Source organism: Hetaerina americana, unplaced genomic scaffold (assembly GCF_022747635.1).
Source record: "Hetaerina americana unplaced genomic scaffold, ioHetAmer1.1.p SCAF_10, whole genome shotgun sequence".
NCBI classification, from domain to species: domain Eukaryota; kingdom Metazoa; phylum Arthropoda; class Insecta; order Odonata; family Calopterygidae; genus Hetaerina; species Hetaerina americana.
Window position 1 is genome coordinate 29,142,829 of NW_027286070.1, and position 26,234 is coordinate 29,169,062.

The 26,234-nt window shown below is 38.0% G+C and overlaps 1 protein-coding gene across 2 annotated transcripts in view; it reads left to right on the forward strand.

The window, feature by feature from the left end:
• The window catches only part of LOC139700024 (uncharacterized), a 569,652-nt gene that overhangs the window by 487,435 nt on the left and 55,983 nt on the right, over positions 1–26,234 (forward strand). For both annotated transcript variants that reach the window (XM_071598462.1, XM_071598463.1), the window contains one exon: positions 23,188–23,300. In XM_071598462.1, the coding sequence (XP_071454563.1) occupies positions 23,188–23,300 (113 nt within the window). The remainder of the gene's footprint in view (positions 1–23,187; positions 23,301–26,234) is intronic.

Sequence of the window (26,234 nt, forward strand, 5' to 3'; positions counted from 1 at the left end):
CTTGCCTCCAATCCTCGAGCTCCCTCACCGTCCCTCCACGCTCCTCGCCCCGCCTCCCGACCCCGAATCGGGCACCCGCGACAGAGCACCCGCACGAGCTACCGACATCCTCCCCCCCCCGCCACTACCCGCCCTCCCCCTCCTCACGATTTCTCAAGAATCCCCAAGAAGTGGAAGTAAACCTCGTCGCTGCGACTGTGGGACGATGTCATTTCCAGTGCAACTACTCCCCAACGGCACCCATCGGAAAACGGCAGTTTCGCAGGAAAAAAAAAGCCAGCGCTAAACGGAGTGATATCAATTTCCGATGTTTCTTTTCGTGAATATCTCACGCGCCTCTTTTGCCACCCCACCCCCAACAACAACCCTCGACCCATCTTCAGTTAGTCGGACTTCATATCGATCGAGAGAGGGGAGGGAATCGTGGTCCGCGTTGTTGTGTGATGCTGCCTCGTACTTTTCGTCCGCATGTCCTAATTCCGGCGACGATCGCTATCGCGGCCGGGAATCAAATTAACGCGGCGCCACACCGCTGTGAGCGGTGGATGGAAATATCGCTCGCGGACACAATCCACGAGTGTGGAATGGAGGAGAAAAAAAAACGACGGGAAGCCACGTCGTTCGTTGCTCGTAACATCCAAATGTGCAGGGCGCTTCCTCCCAAAAGACTTGGGAGCGACAAATCATCAAATTCTCGGCGTTCGAGCTAAGCTATTCCTCGAATGAAATCAAATGCTTCGAGTGTAACTTGGTAAAAGACCCAAAATACTATGGGAGTATCTCATACTGAAAAAGATGGAGACTAACTTACGGGTTTTATTATGATTGTATACCATTTAGAATACTCACGGCGTCTCGCCCTACGATGCAATAGATTTATTCAACATTTAGACTTAGATTTAGGATTTTGATTTTAATAGATCACTTAAGGAATCTCATTAAGTAATATAGAACCCATCTACAACTACTTTTCCCCATTTATATGTTGCTATATTGTTATAAGTGTTGTTAATAGCAAATTAAAAAATTTTAGAATGTGCAACGATGTAATAATGAACAAAAAATTTGACCCTCGTCAATATTATTTAATGGTGACTCCGGCAGTATGAAACTCCAAGTATTTAAAATTTGAAATTCTAATCGCTGCTTCCTCTAATTAAGTAAAACATATAAGCGACCATTATCATTATTGATTCCACATAAATCACTCGTAACTAATCATTACGAACCTTAGATTACCTAGCAATCAAAACTGTTTCATTTGCATATATAGATTAGCGTATTTGAGAGCACCCGATAAATCATGTGTTAATTGCGGCTTTTCATCAAATAAGTTTCCATATTTTTATAACCTTTCTTGGCAAAATTTTGGCATGCGAATATATTTGACAACCATTTTAATAGATAATATATTCGTCATGATGAAATATTCTTAAGTTAAGAGCTAAGAGTCAAGAGACAAAAAACCGTTTGAATTTATTTTTCCCATTAAAATCATTCTAGTTTTTAAAAGTCGAAAACTTGGTGTAATACCCGTTACTTGTGATGACGCCAGTAAAATTTTTAATCTGCTTGAATGAGAGAATAGATTTAGAGCCTCAGTAGCAACTCACCCGCAGTCATCTTGATCTAATGCCTCGTCTCAGCTACGCTTTGGCTGCTTCTCGTAGATAAAAATATCGCCAGAATTCTGCCTTTTGCACCCTACGATTCTCTCATTATTCATTCTTATCATCTGTGAGTTTATGTTACTACATGCGCAGAGCCTGATGGAAAGTATTGTAGCTTAATTTCTCACTTAAAACAATGAAGCCAACAACATTAAGAAGGAAGAAGGAATCCGACATAAAGTGCCAACGAATATAACTTGTCTTTTTTAGTTTTATTTTCATCGTTCTTTGAGCTACTTGGATCATTTTATGAGTCACAAAAATAAATGTTTATTCTGAGGAAATCTAAGGTGAAGATATATCCCCAATACTCTTTGAGTTGGGGAAACGTTTCTACATCAAAGTTTATGCTTCCCTTGCACTAGCAATAAGGGTTTTAGTATTGAACTTTTGGAGTTTTCAACGTGGCTCTTAAAATTGGAATGAATCAGCTTTATCTAGGATTTTTCCCCGTCTTCTGCTTCAGAAAATCTGGAGCTTTGTCTCGATAATTTACATTTTATCTATCTGTAAAAGCATTAGTAAGCAGGCTCTGGGAAGGTGAAATGGGCATTAGTCTAAATATGTGCATGAATTGGAGGAAGTATAGGTAAGATATTAAAACACCCTTTGCTGTCCTGAAACTTCATTTTCTGGGTGTTTGACCATATTGGGTACGTGCATATCATTTGAAATATGAGTATTAACTTTCCTTCTATTTTCACTCCATAATATATTCCCCCCAAATTATTCTCCCTCTATAATACTCTTCTCACGAATATTCTAATACAATTCAACAAAAAATATCTTACTGAAATGATACAATAACTTTTGTGCCTACATGTAAGTAAAAATTGATTTTAATATCTAATACTCAAGTCCTTTTTCAGCTTTAATTGGCCTAACTTTAAGAAGATATTTATTCTCTAATAGATAAATAATTTTTGGCTGATTGCAAATGCATTCCCTCTTTCACAGGCTGTAACCACAGTAATTAGAGTCTCGAATAATTTTATAGTTTTACTAAGACCTAAAAAACGGTTTAATTCCAACACTAATACTTATATATCTCCAGCATATCTCCCTCTGCTCAAATAGGAAAGATCCTAAATAAAAGATGGCATTGCTTTGATCATTTTCGAAAATCATCAAAATATCCAACTTATAAGTATAGGGTGGACGGAAATAAGTGAATCACTCTAAATTGTTCTATTAATTGCAAAAACTTTCAACTCTTCAAACATCAGTGCCAGCCCATTATCACTGCAGTACTGGATTTTTAATTAATTAGGGTCAGCGCCAAAGTCAAATTCTTTTACCTGGATTCTGCTTTGATGTAGTTTCTTTAAGCATCCTTGCCGAATGCCATAATATGGCACCTCGCACATGCTTTATTATAAGATTCTTTTGAGCATGTATTGAGTCTCCATTCAGGAGAAAATGACACTCTTTTAAGTCTTTTTACAAATATAATTGATTGAGCGTTTATTTAGTGACACTTTTACTTGGATTGAGTGTGCCTTGTCGTTACCTCTGTTCATTTAGAGTCATTTGTAAGGGACTCCCTCACTTCCTACGCAAGAGGAAAAAAGGAAGATTCTCGGGCAAAGAAAGCACTCCCTTAGGACACTAAATGGTGCCCTTATAGAGAGAGTGATGCCGGGAATATACAAGCGGCTATTCAAGATGCCTCGAATTCCAACCAGAAAAAAAAAAGAAAAACGATACTCCGTCTCCCTCTCTCTCTCTTTCTCTCCAAGGAAACCATTTTCTTTTAATCTTTTCTTTTGACTCCAAGAGAATCTAGCGAGTTCCCCTTTCAAGTCCAGTGAAATCAATCTAATTCGCCAGGAGAAAAAACATAATACTGTTAGTATTCGCATCTCTCTCTCTGTTTCAAATGGGAATGAGGTCAAATCGAAACGCTCATCAAAACATGAAAGAATGACGCAGTCGATTATTTTCCACCGCCATTAATTAGAATTCTTTTGTGTGCATATGGGATTATCGGCGTGAAAACTCAATGGCTTTATATTCTCTGCCGTCGGAAATGTTACCAAAACAAACGTGCATATGTAAATGAAGTAGACATTAAAATGAATGACGTATAATTCTTGTGGAATTTATTCACTTCAATTTCATGTTCTAATTAACAATTATGTATTCGATATAATTTCAAATCAAATTTTTGATCCAAAAGGTACTCAATCATTAATTCGTCTTTCACTATAATGCATTTATTCTATAATCGGATTCAACAACGAAAATCAACGCCGCATGCTTAGCAATTCAGTAGCGACCATCCATTTTTTAAATTGGAAATGCAAATTCCCTTTCATCTGTCCCATGTGTAAAATGTAAGCAGAGTGAACCCTGGATTGTTTAAGTTCTTGACCTTTTTGGTAATGATGAATGGATTAAATTTTTATACGACTTGGAGATAAGCCGAAGAAAAGTATGGAATTACATTTAAAGTTCCATAGTGTTGCTGTCTACAATAAACCGTAAAAACCTAATCTCTGATTATTATACTTTTCCTGTAAGCACATTCGTTCCTACGATTTCCCATGTAAAGTAACAGGCTTACATATCTAATTAAGTTTCAGTAACTAATGTGTAATGTGTCAATTTTGATTCAACGGCTCAATGTTAATAATTTAAATTGATTTATTGATGGGCGTTTTTTTGGAGATTTCTTAAGAACAAAAAATGTTATAAAGTAGGAATTTCGTCTCCTGTCAAATGAGTAACACCTTGGAAATTTAACTAGATTCTACAAAAGCCTGATTGCATATTATTGCGGTATAACGTTGCAATTGGCACCCTACCAATATTCTTCATCGCAATGAAAATTTTTAAGATAAATGCCGTGTGCCCCAAGCGTTTCAAAAATAAAAACCATTCTCCTGTTAATACAGTTTGGATAATTACGAGGGGTTCAGCCGCTACCTGTCAATACCAGGCATTCTGACATCTTTGCAGGTATAGGCAAGAGCCCAAGCTGTCACTTCTCAAGCAACCGTGACAGCGGGCAGTCAGTTGGGCGTCCATCAAAGCTATCCACCCCCAGGCGGCGGGGTTCCGACATCAATGCCCAAAACTTGTTTTTAGGGGTGTACTGAAGCTTCACTTCAATCCACCCCTAATATCCCCTCCCTCTCTCATCCTCTATTTCTCACTCCCAAACCTCTCCCTTTCGCTTTGGCACGAATGTCTGTTCCAGTAGATCTGCTCTTAGTTCCGATCTTCAGCTCGATTTCACCGAAGTTTGGAAATCTAGAAACAAAAGACACCCATAAATCCGCACATCAAACTGAAATCCGGGAGAAAAACTGGAAATTCAAGTGGATTCAACAATGGTGAACACTTTTTTTACGATTGTAGTCGACCGAGAGAACAAATTAATAAATTCAATTAACTATTTATATTAAGTCTGGATACATGGAGGTACGGTACAGATAAGAGTTGGAGGAGCCGTTGAATAGCCGATGAAAAACGAACTAGATTTAGATAAATCATAATGTCCATATTGTCATTTTGAGTAGTAAATAACCTTTTATTGTTGTGATTATCTGGGCAATTCCAAAAAATTCATTAGCATCCTAACAAAATACGTTGTAGAATTAATCACACGAGAATCTTAGGGACACGGGTAATTCTTTCGGGTTTTTCAAGGTAAAAAAAATATTTTGAGAAATTCTCTACAAAGCATTGTTCTCTCAGGAAGGGAGAATTGATTGAAGGTGACGTGAAAATACAGTGGAACCACTCTTGCGTGTATGATTTCATATTACGTCACAGGTTACCAAGATACTAATTTAAGATGTAAATGACCGGGTTTTTAATTAAATTAACTAGCTTCATTGATCATAGGCGTTCCTGTCCTTCCGCTGGTCATATAGGCAAGGGTCAAAGTTGGCAGTGCTAGCTAGCGGAAATCATTACTCACATTACTCGGACTAATTGCTTGATCTTTCCCTCAGGGATCACGCGGGCGTCGCGCGCCCGTCCTAAATTCAGCATTACACGTTTTTCCAAATTCAGCATTGTACATTGTTACATCGACATGAATGACGGAAATTTATCATCGAAAAAGCCCGCACATATTCTTTTGGTTGCCTTAATACACGCATTTCATGCATATTATAAGCGTCTGTCTGCTCTGTATATTTGATTGACGAAAAAGATTTTATCAAGCACGATTGCCATTGTAGTTCTAAATGCATTCACGATAAATATTTGGCCTTAATGCTTTTCGTATATTTATGATTCCAGCACGGTAGAAGCTACCTAAATATTAAGGTGATAATTGGCTATATTTTTCATTATAAGATATTTACAAAACTTTTTCTATTGACGTTAATCCCTAAATAATTAATAATTTTCCAAATAGGTATCAAATATTTTTTCATTCTGTCTCCAGCATCATTTAATCAAATTTAAGATGGGGGCCCACAAAAGAAAACCGTATTTGATTGCCTAGAGTTAATATTGTGGTAACAAAACTCTCTTTGTTATAATTATTACCAACCAGATCATTGGTTATTGATTTTGCTGTGAAACCACTCGGAATCCTAGATGTATTCAGTCTCCTAATTAAATCATCATTTTATAAAACAAGGTTTAAATTTCTAACATTTGCATTTCATATGAAAATGTTCACGAAGAAAAAACCCTAGGTATTGCTTCTCTATAGTGCGGGCATGAAATTAACTTGGGAAACCAGCACTTGGTCGTGTCGAATCGCGATTTCGTGTGAGGAGATTTAAAATAATGATAGCATTGAATGTGATTGGTAGGATTTTGTACAGTGCACTGTATATTGGGAATTTGATTGAGGCTGGGTTGATGGTGAAAAACTGGCGACTTTAAATTACCCCAATTTAAACATAAAAACATTTACGCCCTACAATTTATTGCGTTCCATTCGACTGAAAGTCAGCACGTACTTCAGCCAAAATGAGGTCCACCCTATAATACACGCCAGAATTAATGCTCTATAATCCGTCCCTTTTATAACTCATAAGCAGGCTTTCGAATTTTAAATGAAGTGTTCTAAACATCTCACAAATAATCCGTCACTGTTTAAACCCCAATTAAGAAGCCTCTGCTTCGCTATTAAGCTTATATTTTACTTATTTATAAGCTTCTCCCAAGAATTTCCGATGAAAGCGTAGCAAGGCCGTCTTACCGAACGTCTCTCCTTTAAACGTACAACGATAAAACTAATTTCTTTATGATGCATAAAAGCATCCATTACAAAAGTTTAAATGATTTGTACAGCATTATATTTAACTGAGCAGTCAAGTAACCTAGTTTTCAGAGTGTTGGACGACTTACGGGAGGGTATCGAGTTCGACCACCAGGTGAATCCTTCCGATGACCCCATCTACAAATCGAGCAATGAGAAAATCTGCTTGTCAGGGTATCTTAGAAAATTGTGGTAGACACCGGAGAATAAACCTGATCCTCAACCCTGAATGTGTGAACTTTTCACTCAAAATGGCTTACTCCTATTACGACGTAAGTCCTATTCTCCCGTATGAAACCAAATTTAGACTGGATTACCGTCATTACATCGAAAAAAAGTTAATGATCCTATAAATAATTTTCTACCCATAAAATTGTATATAATTTTTTCGAAGGACTAATTTCACACAATTCGAAGTAGGCACTCCAATCTGGTTCCAAAAAAAAACCTTAGATGGAAAGGTTTTCCCCGCGTCATCTGCCAATCTCTTCGTGTTAACTTTTTGCGCACCAGCGATCCGGGTCTCACGTAACTTCGCCTGGAGGGACCAATTTCTCCACCTCGCCACCCCCACGTCTCTCGGCCACACCCCACCCATCGTTCCCTCGACACTCCTACAACGTCCCGCACACTTCACGGGGAATTGTAGCGGTAAAAACGCCTCTAACCGCCTCACCACTTTATATAGATCAGCGTTCTACAACTTCTCCTCGGATTTCGATGGTCGATAGGAAAAAGCAAGAAGGAGTATGGAGAGTCGAAACCAGCCCGAACGGTCCTCGAAGCTCACAGACGAAAGGACCACTTACAAGAGGGAAATAGGGAGGAGCTGGGGCCTCTTTGTGTGAGCCTTTTTGCCGATCAAACATAAGATCTGAGGAGGCGTAAGAGAGAAAAAGGAGGGAGGGAGAGGGTAATTGGTCTTGCTTCAAGGATAATGGGGAGTGAGCAAGAGTAAGAGGTAAGAGACTTGGTCGGCAGTAAACAGGGTCCCAAGGATAATTACGCATAAAGCAACAGAAGAGCAACAGAGTGTTTCGCGGAGTCTTTAAAACCGTCGTTAAAAGTATTAACATAAGTATTGCATTTAATGTTTTTTAGGTGCTTACCAATTTAACGTCTCGTCATGTTAGAACTTAACTGCATATATATATTTGTCCGCAGTTATTTCACGTATTTTGAGTACTTGTTTCATCTAAACGGAGAGATAATCTATTCGCATTTCCTTAACCTCGTCACAAAAACCTATCGATTTCAAGCCACCATGTTTCCTATACGTCCTTCCTGAAGTCTCCATATTTTTCTCGTTCTCAAAGGTTAATTCCATTTTATATTTAAACCAATTTCGAGTAATAGTATTAGAAAAAGACAGTTGTGCTTGATCATTGATGTAAATTACGTCAATGGGTAGTACTTTTATTTTATAGCTCTGTCCATGAAAAATATGCATCTCAAATTCTAGAATAAATATTTCCGATGTATGTATGTGTTTTGTGTCCGAAGCAAAGACATTTTTATGCCCAAATCGAATTTCCCATGCGTCATAATCAATACGGTTTATTACATGAATAATAGTTTCTAGGAAGGCTGGACGCCCCTCCCGCGAAGTCTTTTATCCCCTCAGAACCCTGAGGTGAAGCCTAAGGGAACGGAAAATTTTACAGTCCCACCCGAGAGCCTCCACCATCTCTGCCCACACCTCGATGCGCGCACCTCAACCTCTTCCCCGGGGGACTCAATGCCTCACCCGCAGTGGTTATGTACAGCTTGACCTCGCCTGGGCGTCCGCAATCCCGTTGTTAATGACCCGTCGAGGTTTAATTAATTGAGTGGTTAGTTTGAGTGTAGCGGGGCGCCAAGTGGGTGGAGGGGAGAGAAGGGAGGTGGGCGGGAAGAGAGGAGAGAGAGAGAAGAGGGGTGCATGGTCCAGTGAGGGAGGGAGTAGGAAGGGGTTTTCAGCTCACGTGTGTGTGTTTGAGGGGCGAGCGTGAGAGAGGCGCAGGCCGTGGGCCTTTTTTGCACAGGACCGGCCCCTCAAGGAGGGCGCAGGCAAAGCCCCTCTGGAGGGTGGGAGGTCGGAGTCTAGTGCCCCCGGGTGGGGCGATGGATGAGTTAACGGTGCAGGTTTGAAATTCCCAGGGACTTTTTTTCACACGCCGTACTCTCCTTGACGAACGAATGGTGACGTTTTTGCGGCGACAAAAGGGACGATATCGACGGGAAAGCCAATTGGGGGGGCGTTATTCTGGCCTCAATTTATATCTCCCCACCTCCCCTGGCCAGAAAACAGATAGGAAAGTCTTCCTCTTGATTTTCCTGACTGTGCATGGTTTCCTAGTCTTAGTTGCTGAGGTTGGAATGCGTTGAGTTCATTCGCCATTGAGGGTGTATGACACGGAAAAGGATACATTGAGTAAGGGAGGGTATCGGACGTAGGAATTAGGGAGAGGATGATAGCTGGCCAGAAACCCCACATTTCTATGAAGCCTTCTCTTCAGTCTACGAACATTTCCCACGAAACCAAGGTGTACTGTATCATCTTGCCGCAAATTAAATTTCTCAAGTGCCCTGGACATAACGTGAAATCGAAAAAAATCTGAAAACATGGACAAATTCTCTACTACCGTGAGTGGATTATGGCCATGTGAAATGGAAGTTATTATAGGAAAGCCATCACAGGTTTTCAATCCCTTTTGGTGGCATTTTTAGTTAGCCAACAAAAAATGAATTAATTAGCGAATCGTAAGCACATCTAATTTTTGCTGACACATATTTTTCCATCAAGTATTTTTTTTTAATGTTTTAGGTTAATATCATTAGAAACTATACTTAAAATGTAAATTCTCTACAGGAAGCACATAGATGTTTTTAACGGCAGCGGGGATTGAGATGGTGCGGGGCCATCGTACTGGCTTCCCACCCAGAGGGCCCGGGTTCAAGCCACAGTGGTGTTGAATTTTTTCAGTGGTATCTCGATCCCTACCTGAAGTGCTTTTTGGAGGGCACTTTGAGTGAGTACGCCGTCCGTCGGATGGGACGTTAAACTGCGGGCCCCTTGGCGCCTTTCGTAAAGAGTAGGCTAATTCCGATGCCGGGTTTCTCTCTACCCTTCATCCTTTCCTATCCAACCCCTATTGCGCAAATTACCTCAGCTGTCGGTCACCTCCCCTAAATACTGCTAATTAACGGCAGCTTTAATAGATGACTAGGACATATTTGCTGATGAGGATACCCACTAGGTACCTGATGATGACGCTTGAGCGTTGAAACTGGTTGTACGTGAATAAAAGACAGTGGAAAGATACATTGTATTCTTTATTTAATTAACATGACTTTCCACAAAGTTGAGCCGGGAATTACTTTCAAAATCAAGTTATCATAATGCCCGAGCAATATTTTGGTGATCCGTTTACTGATCACCTTTTGTGATAGTTGAAGAAGAGCGCTGTTTAATAGGTAAATCATGAAAATTTGAGGGATAATATAATTACAAATCAATTTTTCACATGAAAGGAAGTAAAGAATTATTAAATAATTAGCGATTGTTTCATAAGATCGATATTTTATCCTATTATTTGATTGAGCGTATTTGATTGTCAACAAAATCCGATCCCCCAAAATTCTGTAGCTAGCTAAAAAAAATTGAGCTTTAAACGACAATAAGCCTAAATATAACCTTTTGAAAACAATTATTAAAATATCTTCCACATTCATATCTTAAATGAGAGATTAAAGGATAATTATCAAATAAACTCATCTACGAGTAATACAGAACAATATCCTGACAAATGAACCACGGAGTGTATAAAGTATTAGTTACTTCAATGCATAATTAAACTTTACTTAGTTCTGGCTCTAGGGCTTATATTTTTTAATACTGAAAGTACGTGTACAAACATGATAAAAGGGTCACTAATAAAGTAAAGCATTAATTCAAACAGTTTCACCTTTTTTTGAACAGACTTTGTATTTACCAGAACCTTAAATTCTGGTCTACTTTCATGCTAGACCAAAAACTATTTCATTGAAATGACTGTACTCACTCGGTTATTGAGGAGGTCTGCTACCATTTAAGGATCACTCTCGACTTTAGGTGATAGCGAACTGGCAGAGGAGTGGGTATGATATACGGAAAAGTCTATCTTTGTACTGCGCAACGTCCGGGAACTATTCGCAGTCATTTTGTCGATATATCAAAAGATAACGACCGAGTATTTGAACGACAAGTAACAGAGGTCCTACAATACTAAAATGCAGACACATTTTTATACTAGTGATCCTAAATATGAAATAAAAATGTGTTTTTTCCCATTACGTTTTTCCATCCGTAAACAAAACGGTGCTGCACTTAATATTAACAATTATCTGATTGCATAAATTAAGGACAAAAATTGCTCCTTCATTAATCAACTCAACCTTTGTAATTAACATTAGTATCAGTAACTAATATAATTAGAACACCGTGTAATTGAAGCTAAATTTAGAATAAGAAAAGACTTAATTTAAGGGATATTTTTTTTTATTTCACCTTCCTAATTGCTTTGCCTACAAATTTCGCCTTGCATTTGGTATATTTGGCCAATTTAATCCGTCTTCCCTACCAAAATGACAGAAACTCTATATTGACTGATAGTATCCAACATTAGTCACGTAATAAAACAGCTATCAGCGAAATTCCCTCATCCGAAGGTCGCTAAACTCTGGAAAATAAGTGTAATCAGATTTAGATGTCCACTAGACCCTTCTGAGTGTCCCCCATTAAGGTGTTTACATGTCACTGTCATCAAACAAGGAACGAAATGACGGCAACATCAACTTCGTAAGGAAGCATTAGTTGCCGTCAAGCAGGGAAACATCCGAACTGTGAAAAAAAAGTGTACAGCACCGTCGAGGAACGTCGATCGTGATGGAAGCGCACAAAGAGCGCGAGGCCAATTCATCAAAACGGTGGTGACAAATGGACCTTTGATTGGGTAAAATCAATCACAAAATAGTGGAGATGTTTTCCGTCCGCTGGAGGCGGACCCGGAAAGACGACGAGTGTTTTCCTAAATTCCCGGAGTTTAAAAAAAATCTCTTCTATGGATAATCCCTTCTTCTATAAGCAGAAAAAAAGGTTAAAGGACCTTGTACTCTCTCTAAATTAATCTTTGCAAGTTATCTTGTCCCTGATAGGAATCGTTTCTACTCCTTTTAAACTATTCCTAACGCCCTCGAGTTGCATTCTCAACTTTAAGAATTTCAATCTGATGTTAATGGCAAATTACATGTAGGTCCCCTTCAGTTAGATAATACATCAAATGATAACATCTAACCTCAATGAAAGGCAATAGATGACTCTTATTCTACGTCATAACACACTATTAAAACTTTCGAACAATTTGTGAATATAGTAATTGAGTACAACTAACAATGAGTCTGTAACTTGGATAGTTTGAAGAAAAATTAAAATATGATTAATTGGTAATGTCTCGATTTTTATAAAGCAGAGGTAACGGTATTTTATAGTTTATACGTTAATAAGTATATGAATTATTATGAAATAAACAGGTAATAAATTAAAATTTTTTATTCAAATAGTTAACCAACATAGGTGTTTGATATTCTACTTCTCTCGATATTATGGCCTCTCCAACTTAGTAGGATTATCATTGATACTCCTAAGGACCCAAAACCATCTTTTACTTATAGGTAAAGCCATTTCATACTACACTTGACTTGAAAATTAATTTAAAATCAAATGTATTTTACCGTAGAGAGTATCAATACATAATTTTCGCTTAAAAAGAAAAGCCTCGGTTGACATTCTTACTGTTAACAACCAACCAGAAGAATTTTTGAAGAATGCAATCAGTTAAGTTGGATCCTATTTTATTAATTCTACTGACCGATCTTAAATCTTTTAAAGCGTTTTATTAAATATGTACGTGCATTTCTGAACCAATTAAACATCAAAAATAACTATATTTAACAAGAAATGTAGTAAAATTTAAAATATCAAGAATAGTATATTTGGATAATTTACTCTTAATTTTTTTTATTATCATAATCATCATCATTGTTATTTTATTATTATTATAATTTTATTATTTCATTTTTATTATTGTTTTATTATCACAAGTATGTCCAGAAATTTAATGCTGTTAAATATAATGCGCCTGCACACATTCTAAACTACTTTATTCTTCGCCCATTTTATTCCGATCTTGCATTTTGTCGCAGGTCTTTATTTTTCAGAAACAAGCCAGAAACTCTCTCATCCGACGTAATTCTACCTATCTCGACCCTCACGTTTCCTTTTGAAAACTTAATTTTTGCGTTCTTGGAATTCATCAACTCTGCACGTCCTAATTTGGCCTCCTCCTAACAACACTTCTTACCTCTTCATATATACGCTTCAATAAAAATATTCGCCTTCCTGCACATATGCTCTTACTAACTTTATTATCTGTTCTCTATTAACTCCTTTTTTTATGTCTCAGGAATGCTAATTTGAAAAGGAGGCTGGAGCACTCGCTCGCGCCTTCTCTTCTGACTAAAGTCTCTTTCGGAGCCGCAAAAGAGTAAATGTTGGCATATCATTCTTCCCTTCGGCCGAAATTTCTTTATAAACTTCTCGCGCTTACTTGAGCACCATTGTGTGCAATTTTGACTCTTTTTACGATTATTTTTCATCTCGATTCTGCAGCAAACTCCCAGATTTGTAAAGTTGCGTCTCTTCGACGAATTATGAAATGAAAAAGTACTAACGGAATATAAAACATTTTAAGTTTCAACCAGGAGTATTGAAGCAAAATATATTTTGTAGGCAATGATTTAGGTCTTATATCAGTTTCATTAATGAATAATTAGCATAAATTTTTCCGATCAATTTCAGCAAACATGGAAAAAGATTTTGATTGTGACAGTGCGTTGGTGGAATGACTAAAATAATGAAATTTACGAAAGTATTGCCAGGAAAATTTCTTTTCACAACCAAAGCAACCTTTTAGCAATATTCATGGTTAATTTTGCATGTTTACTCATAGGATTAGTTTCCAAAGTTTATTCTCTATCAGGCAATCATGCATAAAACCTCTAACGGTAGCAAAGGAAATTGTTTTTTAAGTCTGTGAGTAAAACGTTATCACTATCTTCTCCGTCCGTTTCACATCATGAATGACCCACAAAAGTTTTTCACCATCAGCATCGACTCTATTAATTTGGTTTAGATAATTTGAAAAGAAGGAACAAATAAGTGACAAGCCAAGTCAGCCTTGAACGGTTCATTGACTAGAATTGCCAATAAAATTAAAAATTTGAACAAATATATTTCTATGTTGAACATTGATTAACTCATTGTTTGTTGATTTTTCATTAATGGCATCGCTATAGTTGACGTAGTAAACAATATAGAGTATAATAGACGAAAATATTACATAGTCTTAAAACGTTCATAACGCTACAGTTTTTTGCCCTCGGTTATGTGGGTTAAGGGCAAATTTCGAGCAATCAAACAAACTCTACCCTGATAATCCCGGAGTGTTAACAAGAAATTCAACTCATCCGCGTTAAAATAATCAAGTTTGGAAGTGGGATGGCTTGGCACGACCGTCTTCCAAAGCTTAAGCCCAATTTTTGATCAATATTCGAGGTCTAATTAACACATTAGTCGTCATGGATGCGAGGAAACCTCTTATTTCCTCCAACCCGTCGAACAAAATTAATCTCCTCCCTCCACCAAGAAATTCCGGTTCCGCAGACCATATTAACGAGAGATTTTCCGGAGTGTTGATGTAGAGATTCGTAAATAACCGTTAAATGAGTATCGAGTTTTCGCATAACCACCACCGCGCCGAGGCCAGAAGACGTGGGTGGGCGCGGATCTTGTTTGGCGAGTACCGAGGGACGACGGAGGCGCGGCGGGGGGAGGGGTGGCGGCGGTGTAGATGGGTGGGTGGGTGGGTGAGGCAAGAGGGTGGACTGTTAGAGAGGTTCTCTGGATTCGACGGGTCCGTTGGCTGTGGAGGGAGTTGTGTGCGCATGGGGATCGAGGGAAGGGATCGTTGAATAGGTGGATTGGAACAGGATAAGGGTGATCGAAAAGGGTCCTAGGGTTTCCGGGTTAAAGTTTTGGGTGAGAGCAAGGGATAAAGGGTTTGAGGTATATAGGCCTGGAATTGTTTTCAGGATTTCCTTACCTCGACGGAGAAAGAACGCGAAAGCTGAATCCTGGTCCAATCTCCTGGACACCGTTTTGTTGCGACGGTTTGCACGAAGTGCGGCGTGGGTAGGAAGGATTCCGGAACGAGTTCTACGGGAAGTGCAGTCGACCGTACAGCAAGAGGTCTTAAGGACTGAGATAACTTGAGAAGGATTTCCAATAATGGCAGTAAATAGGAATCCACTTGTAATGTAATCTGTATTATCATCTGACTTTGTGAGTATAACGGATCCCTATTGCGCGCTGAATTTGAATACTTTCGGTCAAGGTATCTCACGTGAGCCCTCATTCAGAGTTGCCACTCATGAGTACGTTAATATGAGATTTTCACTTTCTTCATCATTTCTAAAGTTTGATGACTATTTGACGTTTCGCTTTTCCTACATGAAGTACATCTGTGATTGTAACTAGATGAAATTTTATGGAAGATATATCTTTCAACATATTTTATTACGGTGAATTTCAAGCTATCAATGCTATTAAAATTTTAAACTGTATACAAACTGATCTAATAATATGTGTATAATTTATGATTATGAATTATCACAATTTCAAGGAGCATACTGAATTAATTTTAGTTGAAATTTTCTATTATGAGGTAAATTAAGTAACTTCGCAACTATTCGCAGTCATGTGTGCAATAATCCGATCATAGTATCATTTTCATGAAGTAATAATCACGATAAAATGAAAATAGAACTTTCAGTCTACTAGAGAAACTACCGTCGATCAATTTGGTAAGAAGAAAATTGATTGCACTGATACCCCATTCAAGAACCCTCGATATCGTACCTTCATTCAAAAGAACGTAGTGGATTAGTAAATAGCTACCTACGCATTTTAACTTTCACTTACGAGCTGATAAACGGAATTCGTATTGAAGAGCACGGAATATTACTCCAATTACTATATATTTTAAGTCCAAGACCAATAATGCGTTTTAAAAATTATTTAGTTCTCGGGCAACACTAATTACGGAGAGTTATCTTCGACTAAATTTTTCTATTTCCTCTTTTGGGCTTCAAATTTTAAAAATGCAAATTTCATAAATACAACTTAAATGAGTACATACTTGTGTGTAGTGCCACTTCAAAAATATTTTGCAATTCAACAAAATAAAAGACTATACCTTCATTGTTCGTTGGGAGAGGGACCTTCCGCGATAATGCCTCACACCTTGGATTCATTTTTCAAATAAAGGTAAACCTATGTATAAGAATTAATATAATTAACAAAAGCTTATATTGTAGTCAAATATATAGAAAAGTGAATTTTACATTGCAAGCACAATGACTGAGTTTAAGGGAATAGTAACCCTCATCAAAAAAACTCTCCATCTGAATACGCTTTGAGCTCTATGAGCTAGGATAAGATCTTTCCTAGTAACTTGGTCACGAAAACTACATTGAAACTACACTATGTAAGTTAAGTTTCCTGGTGTAAAGCAATTCTTATTTGACCTCCAAAGATAATAGCGTGGGCTGAAAAAATCAATAAGGCTTCCTAACGCAATGCGTGTATGCATTTTTAGATGTGAGCTTCTCATTCAATTGGTTTGTTAAATTATATAAAAATATTAATTTAAACATGGATTCCTAATATTTCATTAAGAGTTATTATATCTCAAAGATAAACTTAACACGCAATCAGGAAGCTCATGAGATATTTTCTAATATTCAGGAGCATTTTTCCCCTAAATTCAATCCATATCAATTGGATTTTCTTCCTTCGCGGTTCTAGAAATTACTTACATGAGAATGATGAATATATGGCAAACTTCTATGTTAATTAAAATTAAATTCATTTCATCCCTTTTATTTTCAATCAGAATGCAGTTTCTAGGATACATCCATCAAGAATGATTAGTAATTTCCAATCACCGAAAGTGATTGGCGGGGAATATATCTCCAAGCAGCTCACTCGGCGGTATTATCCACTCGACTGAATCCGGATTTCAAGTCTCGTTCAGAGAGTTGATTCTTTGTGTAAATTAAATGGGTGATTCCCTTTGTGGCGGTCGGTGAATAGTATATAATCCATCTAATTTTTATCTTGACGGCCTCCACATTAATACGTAGGACCTGATCCGCAAGTAATTCACAATGCCAATTTTGCAAAAAAATATTTTTATTTCCTCGTAGTGCATCTTTTTGCTTGTGCTCAAGTCCAGAGTTTAATATGCAGAGTATTTTTAAAAGGGGAGATTCTACGCAGGAAACTAATCAGAAAGAATATTTCTGTATGTTAGTAGTTCCATATCTGTGTGTATGTACAATGGAATTTATATAATGAAAAATGTACCTTAGAGCGTGACCATATTTACGTAATGATGTCATACTTAGATTGTCGCCGGTCCACTTTGCTGCTTGACTCCATACTCAGCCATTGAATTGTGGCTTCACTGTGTGTATCTTAGGGATATGCTGTGCAGGGAACATGTTGAAATGTCCACGTAAGAAAATCCGTGCCCACACACGCGCATGCATATTCTCTGTGGGAGTGCAAGGAGAAGAGGCTGAGAGAGGTGTTGAGAGAGAGAGACAACTTTGCGAACGATTCCGATGAAAGCTTAAGCTTTCTCCAGCAGAGACCCTCGGAGCGGTCCTGAAGGTGATTTATGGGTCGAGGGACGTCGATTAACGACCAGTGGGCATTGTGTAAGTTTGGCAGTGACCGGGGTCAAGAGGATCAATGTGGACAAAAGGCTTAAGCCTCCTCCTCCTCCGCCCACGGGCCCTTCCTCCCTAGTGCCCTTTCTCCCACCCCCAACCCGTCCCCTCACCCCCGGGGTCCCTTCATCCACGCCAATGCTTTTTTGCCTACGGTGAGCGCGGTCTGAATCACTGATTCTGAAGAGTACCACGAGAGGGACATGGAGGAGAAAGGCAAGGTTTGCTTGCTTGCTTGCTTGGAAGCCTCCACCTTTTGTGTACAAAAAAAAGAATTAAAGTATGTAATCCACCTCTTGCGTACATTCTCGTTGAATTTCAATGGGATAAGTTAGAAATACTTTCTTGGATACTGCAATAAAAGGGCTCTCTTCCACTGTTATTCATGGGTAATATGTACAACTGATGTATTCTTGGCAAAATCTTTTGCCCAAACTGAACCGCGTTTCCGAGACTTAAAATGCTTTTATTATGGAGAAATTTCAAGTCTTTATCTTAAAAATGAAAAATAAAATAATAAAAATGCCCTCACTCAACATTTTTACTTAAAAAATCATATCTCTCGCTGAATTGTCTTCATAACAAAGGGCAGTGTTATAATACACGTGCCTAATTATTCGTCTTTGAATTCATATATATTCTAAAAATTGAACCATAAAACTAGATTTTTTCTTTTTTTCTAACATTGGCCTTTTTATCTTAGATTGAGGTCAATTCAATCAAATCTGTCGTAATTTTGGGTATGCAAGAATAAAATATTGTGCCACGCTTGCAAAAACTTCAGATTTCGGCGCATATATTTTTGCGCATGCTGTTTCATGACAATGAAAATTATTTCCATTTGATACTATTAATTTATATCTTATATTCAGGATTAGAAGAAGGTTAGAAACATTATGGTATTCGAACCATTTCGGCAAAACATGACGATTCGAATTTTTTTGCAATATTGTGGAATGATGGAAAGCAAGATGTTAATTTCTTCATACTATATATATTAACTAATCCTAAAATGTTGCATTAAATTAAGTGAACTCAATGAGAACAATCTCTGTAACATTAAATATTATTACTTAAATTTCCTCGATTTATAATTATAGAATAAAAATGTCAATTTACCAATTTGTCAGATAGTGTATCCGCCAGTGTACTTAATGAAAGTTATCGCATCATGCTCTCGAGTTAAAGAGTAACTTTTAAGAAATTATTTGTCAGAAAACAATTTCAACTCGAAATTTAGTCGTCGTCTATATAAACCTACTTTAGTTCTAAGATGTACAGATGAGAGTTTTTTTATGTGCTATTCTTAACTTCACATTCAATTGCCTGGTAAATTTGTTACATTTGATTTGGCTATGGATACAAAAATTTCCGTAATTATTATTTCATTTACATGGTTTCCGCTCATGAAATATTTCGGTTAGTTGGTCTAATACGAATGGTTGTCGAGATTTCCTCTAGTGTAGGAGCTCCTTAAGCACGCTAACTCAAAGTTCCCTTATAGCAGGGAGCTTACTCGCCTTTCCCATCCTACCAAACAAAAAACATGTTTATTGTATATAAATTTTAAAAGGCGATGGAAAATTCTTTCCTAGGCAGTGTTTATTTTGCGTATACACGACAATCCTCTGAAAGATAATCCATGAATACATGTTGTCCATTTCATAATTTCAATTAATTTCCCCGTTGCGTCGATATGGAATACGTTGGGGATTAAAAATTGGGTCATCGCCCATAGATAAAAATGGTTTTGAGAGGAAATTTATTCGTATCGTTTCAGGTACTCTTTCCAAAGATCCCACCCAATGAACGCGTCTAGGAAATTAGTCAACTGATCAATCGTTTCAGATGAGTTCAAATATATTTCGATTGGATTTTAGATGTTCCCTGCGAAGTCATTCTGTATAAATGTAAAAATAATGCTTCCAATCTCTAAACTTCAGATTCTAAATAGAAAATTTTCACGTATGACTCACGCAATTCAGCAGCGCCTTGTATTCCCAAATTACCTGCCATAGAGAGCGATTAAGTCTGGATATATCTCATTATCTACGTAGCACAATCATTTAAGTCCATAACTCCTCTTTACGAAGGAGGGCATATTTATCCTTGCCTAATTCTCTGTCCATGCATATACGCATGCGAATATGTTATTTTTTTCACGTGGGTAGCGGGTTTCCAGTGAATCGCGAGATACATTTCGGTGGGTCCGTTGCTTCGACTGCGTATTTTCTCCCCCATTTCCTTCAATTTGGTACCCCTTTCCATTCTCCCTCCACTCCCCCTCTACCTCCTTTTAGTTGAAACGCTGGGCCCGATTCCAAGAAGATTCAGCAATCCCAAGCGAGCGGGTGCAGGTGTCTTTACATAGTATCCAATTAAATGCCAAATCAACAACTTTCAATTAGTTTAACCTTCATTCGAATGCGGGAGTTTTACGTTCGAGCTTCCCCCTACAGTCTCCTCGTCAGAATTCTCTAGTGCTTCATAAATTGTTGACCCGGCACTCGCGTATAGTACCTCGATTAATGCGAGACCTAATTAAAGAAACCCCAAATGTTAATTTCATAAAATCTGTGAAGGATACCGTTGCTTCGTCATCTCATCATTATTCGGTATTTTCCACATCTTCCTCTATTTTAACGGAAAAAAATCCCTGCGGAATCATCTCAATTGGAAAAAATGTATTCGAAATTTTCTTGAGCTGCTCCAAAAAAACATCCGAGTTGATTATTATTGAAACTTCCATTACGGCAATTATTTGTCATTGTCAAACATACATAAAATAAATCAGTTCCAATCTGTGTAAAAAAAATTATAAAGAGAAATTAATATTTCACCTGAGAGATGTTAAAATGGACAGCGCTTCATTATTTATCGTCAAAGTTGATAATTGAGATGATAAAATTTAAAATTTAGTTCAAATGCACGCATTGATATCCGTGAACTGATTCGTCACTTATTTTTACGATCCTAAAAGAGGAGATCATTGAAAGCTTAACGATCTAAAAAAAAGACCAAAACTATGGGGATCTGCTTCTTTGAGGCTTCTTTTCCAACTCCGCAGGATTTGTAAGAGACCAACCAATTCGATGAAAATTTAATTAAGTAATTCGACCTTTGATTAAATCCTGCCATGTCCGTGAGCAGAAAAACTATTATTCCATGTAATAACGAATCCATACCACGCTTCAAAATTAAATTTTCCTCTCTTTTAAGTTTATTCCCTCTTTGAGTTTCACAAAATGCCACGTTATATATGAACTCACCATCACTGTGAGCTTTAGCTATGGAAAAGTTCTCTCTCTTTTATCGTTTCATTCAATGACTCCGGAATGTCCGTGTTCCTTCGATTGAGCTAATGCAACGTGTATCTACCCTCACTAAAACTATGCTTTATCATCCCAAGGATGGAAAGATTTTTAATCGATATTATGATCTCTAATCTGGTTACATTGAATGCAGCCAATTTATAAATCATAATATTGGCTATAATCAGAAATCGTAGACCGCATTTTAAGCCTGATAATGTTTCCCTGTATTCAATTTTTTCACTAACAAGTCATTACAACGGGTCATTCATCCTATATGATACGAGTGAACTCTGTAGTCTGTATACCTAAAGGCTTTGTGGACGAAATAAAATGAAGCTACATATATAAAGTCGCAAAACGATTTGCCCTTAGAAGTAGATTGGCATGCATGAAGATTAACATCATCTGACGAACAAGCATTGAATTAAACAAAAGCCAATACTCCAGAAACTTTACATTGCAAAGAACGGATAAGGTGGTCAAAAAGATATCCCTTCATTTCAACAAAACTTGGTGATTCAAGGTTTAAAATTAAATATGTTTCTTAAAAATAGTACAAATCTACCATTACAGAACGTTTTACATGGGTAAATGTATTGGTTAGATATTCTGTTAGTATTATTAATGGTAGTCTACTCTTTCGAGTAGCTTTTTGATGGACATACAGAATAACTATCGCCACACTTCCATGCCTTACCTGATGTCTCAAATGAACACCATAACTCCCTACACCACAATAAAGCCCTCCGTGAATTCAGTATATTTTGTTTCCCTTAATTTCCTAATACAGGTATACCTATTCCTTTCCTTCCCCTACCTTGCTTGCATAGCACACACTCCATCACTGTCTTCAACATTTCCTCCCCAACAAAAATACTCTGCCTTCACTTTTCTCCCTCTTTTAGACTCTTCCCAACAATACTCTCTCATCCCCATCAATATCATGTGGCGATATTCTCAGCAGGCAAATAGAAATAAAATTTAAAAAAGATAAAATGAAAATTTGAGTTAAAAGAAAGGTTCAAATCCCGAAACTCCTGAAAAAGTATATATCGAAAACACTAATCGCTGCGAATGCCTTCAATCAAAGAGAAACAAAAGTACTTACTTATTGGCTAAGACCGTTTCCAATACTATGTGATCGAGTCCTTCCAGTGGATGTAAATATCGCATTCACCTTTTCCAAGTTGCCCTTACGAATAGAATGTCGGCATACACCGTCCATAATAATAAAAGAAAAATAAGCAGACTTTGTGGAATGCTCCGCATTCTGAAGGGGGAGAAAGCTTGTGTAGATCTTAGGAAAGAGGTGGGCAACCCAAAGTTAATTGGGAGAAATTACCACAAATTCAAGGTAAAATGCGGGGCACAAAGAACGAATAAAAAAACATTTTCTTTTATGAATAAAACAATTGCTGATTTGAAAACCTTACCTGCAAAACTATTCGAGCCCTTTCCTAACAGAAAGCATACTGTTAAGAAAAGATGTAAGGGATTTCTGTAATCATTTAATTGATGTGGGGTGTAAAATTATATGTGACATCTTTTTTTAAATTTATCTTTTTTTCTTGCTTTTTGATTGAAGTTAATGAGATGGGGATTTTCTTGTTTTGTGAAAGAGATTTGTGCTTGGAAGTTTCCTTTAAGTGTACTTTTGTTTTACTGACTGCTTTTACTTATTATCTTTTGTGATTGCTTGAGACTTGTGTGCCACCTGGCACTGTCTATCTGCACATCTGTAAATTTTAATAATAATAATAATAAACTCGAACTTGACGGGTGAGAGCAGAGCCCACCACTTACAAAACTTTACGTTGCGTGAAATATACAGGTCGACACAGAGGAAAGGAAGTAGTTCCTTGACCTTCCGTCACCTACGGTTTCCCCATGAATTTCAGAATGTGTAAAATTAAAAATCTCTGGACCTCTATGGATTATGACCATAGTTAACTGAGAGTCGAACCTGGACCCGCTTGTCGGAAGCCGAATTCTCTGTACACTCAGTTAAATTTACTGAGGCAATACGCCAACAACTACTGAATATCTAAAAGGCATATTAGACGTGACCAAGGCGGTAATTGTTCCTCCTCTTGTTCCACAGGGTCGGGGAGCCAACGCTCCGCTCGCAGTTTTTCGCCTACTTCAGCTTCACGCCGTCGGACCACAGCACGCTGGGCATTCCGTACCGGGGAGGCAAGCGAGTGGAGCACACAGGTGAGTTGAGCCGAGATTTGGGCGAAATTCCTCTTCCCTGATCCTCAGCTTACCAAGCAGAAGCGCGGAATTTTCCTCAAAGCCATTCATTGATCAAGCGACATCAAGTTAATTTGCTTGCACGCAAGAAAGCTTTTGCTTACAGGAAACTCAAAAGATGTATCAAATGCGTGTGCGTGAAACGATGCTTGAAAATAAACAATGGCTTTTATAAACAACACTTTTTTCACCATTATACCGTGAAAAATAACCCGATCGCGAAGGTACAAATATTTCGCAATCATTTTACATTTCCGTATTAAAAACCTCACTGGTTTATTACCAATTCAATAGCCTAAGAAATATAACCTCGTTCTAATTTTCCCACTTTTCTCCAAACAGAAATAGAGATGAAATTACCTGATAAAAAATTGATTTAACTAATTTGCAATAACTTTTTAAAAAATTTCAAAAATTGAAAATAATCTTGTGGTATTTATTTTAATAGCTCCTCACTAAGTGAAAGGCATCCCAAGTCCAAAGCTCATCTCAGAATCAACTGCAAATTCCTTCCGGGAAATTTAATTATAAAAATATATATATAGTTCATGGAAATGGTAACATTTCTTAAAAACATTTTACTAACATCCTAAAGTATTTTTCAAACTTTTTACTCTACTTGAATTACATATGTCAAAGACTTAACTTCATTTACCTCCCCCCGCTTATCGATTAGTTTATCATATTTAAAGTAAGCCGTAGAAGACAGATGAATCAAAAACACCCAGTTTTTTCAATGATTCATGTACATCTACAGGAAAACATCACCCTGGTGTGATTTTACACCAGGTATGCAACAATATAGCGCTGTTTAAGCTTTAATTAACACTAAATTTGGCAAATATTTCAATAAAAAAGTAAATGTTTAATTTTCACATTTATGCAAAATACTATCCATCGTCTACTTTAAAAATACTAATTCCTATCTATATATTTACCAACACGGTCATAAAACTATGGTGGCTATAAAACAACGGTTATCAACTAATTTTCCATACATTAACGAACTAAGGAACAAACCGAACTTAAAATATTTTGAAACAATATTTACCAGCTGTAAACGTAAGCCAATGGCATATACTTTCTCTTCTGGAGGTTTTTTAAAGGACATATTTGACGTACTGTTATGTCAAAACAGGACGATGCAAAATACGTACTGTCTTATTCGTTCTCAGATGACACTACATCCGATTTGCTTAGAGCCCATCATGATTCCTTTTCCCAAGATCAGAAGGGAAATTTTCTAACCGTCCCATTTGAAATCATAATGTCCACAACCTCCCTCCCTCAGCCTCCGAATGCCTACTTGACGGAACTCCCCGGAAGAAGAATTTTAAACGGGCGTGTTGTGGGTAAAGGAGACCCTCTCCTCATTCTTCTCCATCCAGACCTGAGCTTTGTGCCCCCGTCAGGAAAGCAAATGGAATACTAAGCGAATGCACGTGTAAACCACTCCCTTTTACCACCGCCGATCCCTCCCCTACGGCAAAACGTGGGTTCAGGCGTAGTCACCCCCACCCCCTTTTAGTCGTCTGCTAGCATGTGAAATATATGCGGGTGGCCATGCGTTCTGCGAAGGAGGTTTCACCAATCATAATTTGAATTCGAACGCGGGGCTCTTAAATCCCACGCAGCGGCGCCTGGGACGACGTCGGTGGACATAAATATCCCGCCGCCTTCCAACCTCCCCCATCTCCTCCCATTCCCTCTCCGCCACTACATCCCACCCCCGCCGACTGGAGGCGCTGGCGCCTGTAAATCTGTCCTCATCCGAAGGTTGGGGAGGGGGTGGTGTGAGGGAGGGCGAGGGTTGGGATGGGGGGGGGGTTGTTTCAGGGAAGGGAGGCGTGCCGATTCGATCAACTCAGACTACTCTACGACGGTTCCGTTGCCACCGACCCTACCCCGATTCAAACCACTCCCACTCCACACACACACACACACACACACACACACACACACACACACACACTCACACCCTTATCCTTCTATAGTCGCGTCCGTGTATGTATTCAGCAGGCGGGCTTTCTTTAATTTTTCCCTCTTTCCCTCCCAGGATTCCCTCCGATATTTTCTTCCCTTTTTTTGTCTACCCTCCACGGCATAAAAGATTTAGTTCCCCGACGGCCTTGTAAACCTCAAGTATCAGATGAAAATTTCCCCAAAAAGCTATTTCTGAAGGGAGGAGAGAGAGAGAGAGATATTGAAACGCATCGCTTGGTCGTATATCATCGGTCGGCTTTCGTAAAAGTGATTGAAACAAAAGAGGAATGAATATGACGGTCCAAGAGGAAAGACATGTATAAATCATAATCAGAGGGAACAAAATTAAGTAAAAAAAATACGGATGGATGTCGTAAATGAAACACTTGAGTTGAATAATGATGCAAGATTCGGAAAATTTTGAATGGGCCGGTACACAATATCGTAAACGTAGCGAGAATTTATGTACATAATATCCCTAGTAAAATTTTACGTATTTCAATAATCAGTTGATACAAATCACTCTATATTTCTTGCCCTTTATACGAAAACAAAAATATTTTTATACACGAGGGTGATCCCAGAACTACCCGACCCAAGAAAGAAAACAAAAATTTTGGCACAAAATGTGTTTATTTTTCAACATAATCTCCTTTCAGCTCTACACACTTTTCCCTGCGATATTCAATAAGTTCGATACCCTTTTTTATGATAAGAACTGTTTTGCTCCTCAAAATAGCAATACTGCCAACATCACTTCTTCACGGTTGGATAATTTTTGACCACCGAGCCATTTTTTCAAGTTTGCGAACGGATAATAATCCGAGGGGGCTAAATCTGGCGAATAAGGTGCATGATGTAGCAATTCAAACTTAAATTCATGACTTTTCGCCACTGCAATAACGGATACGT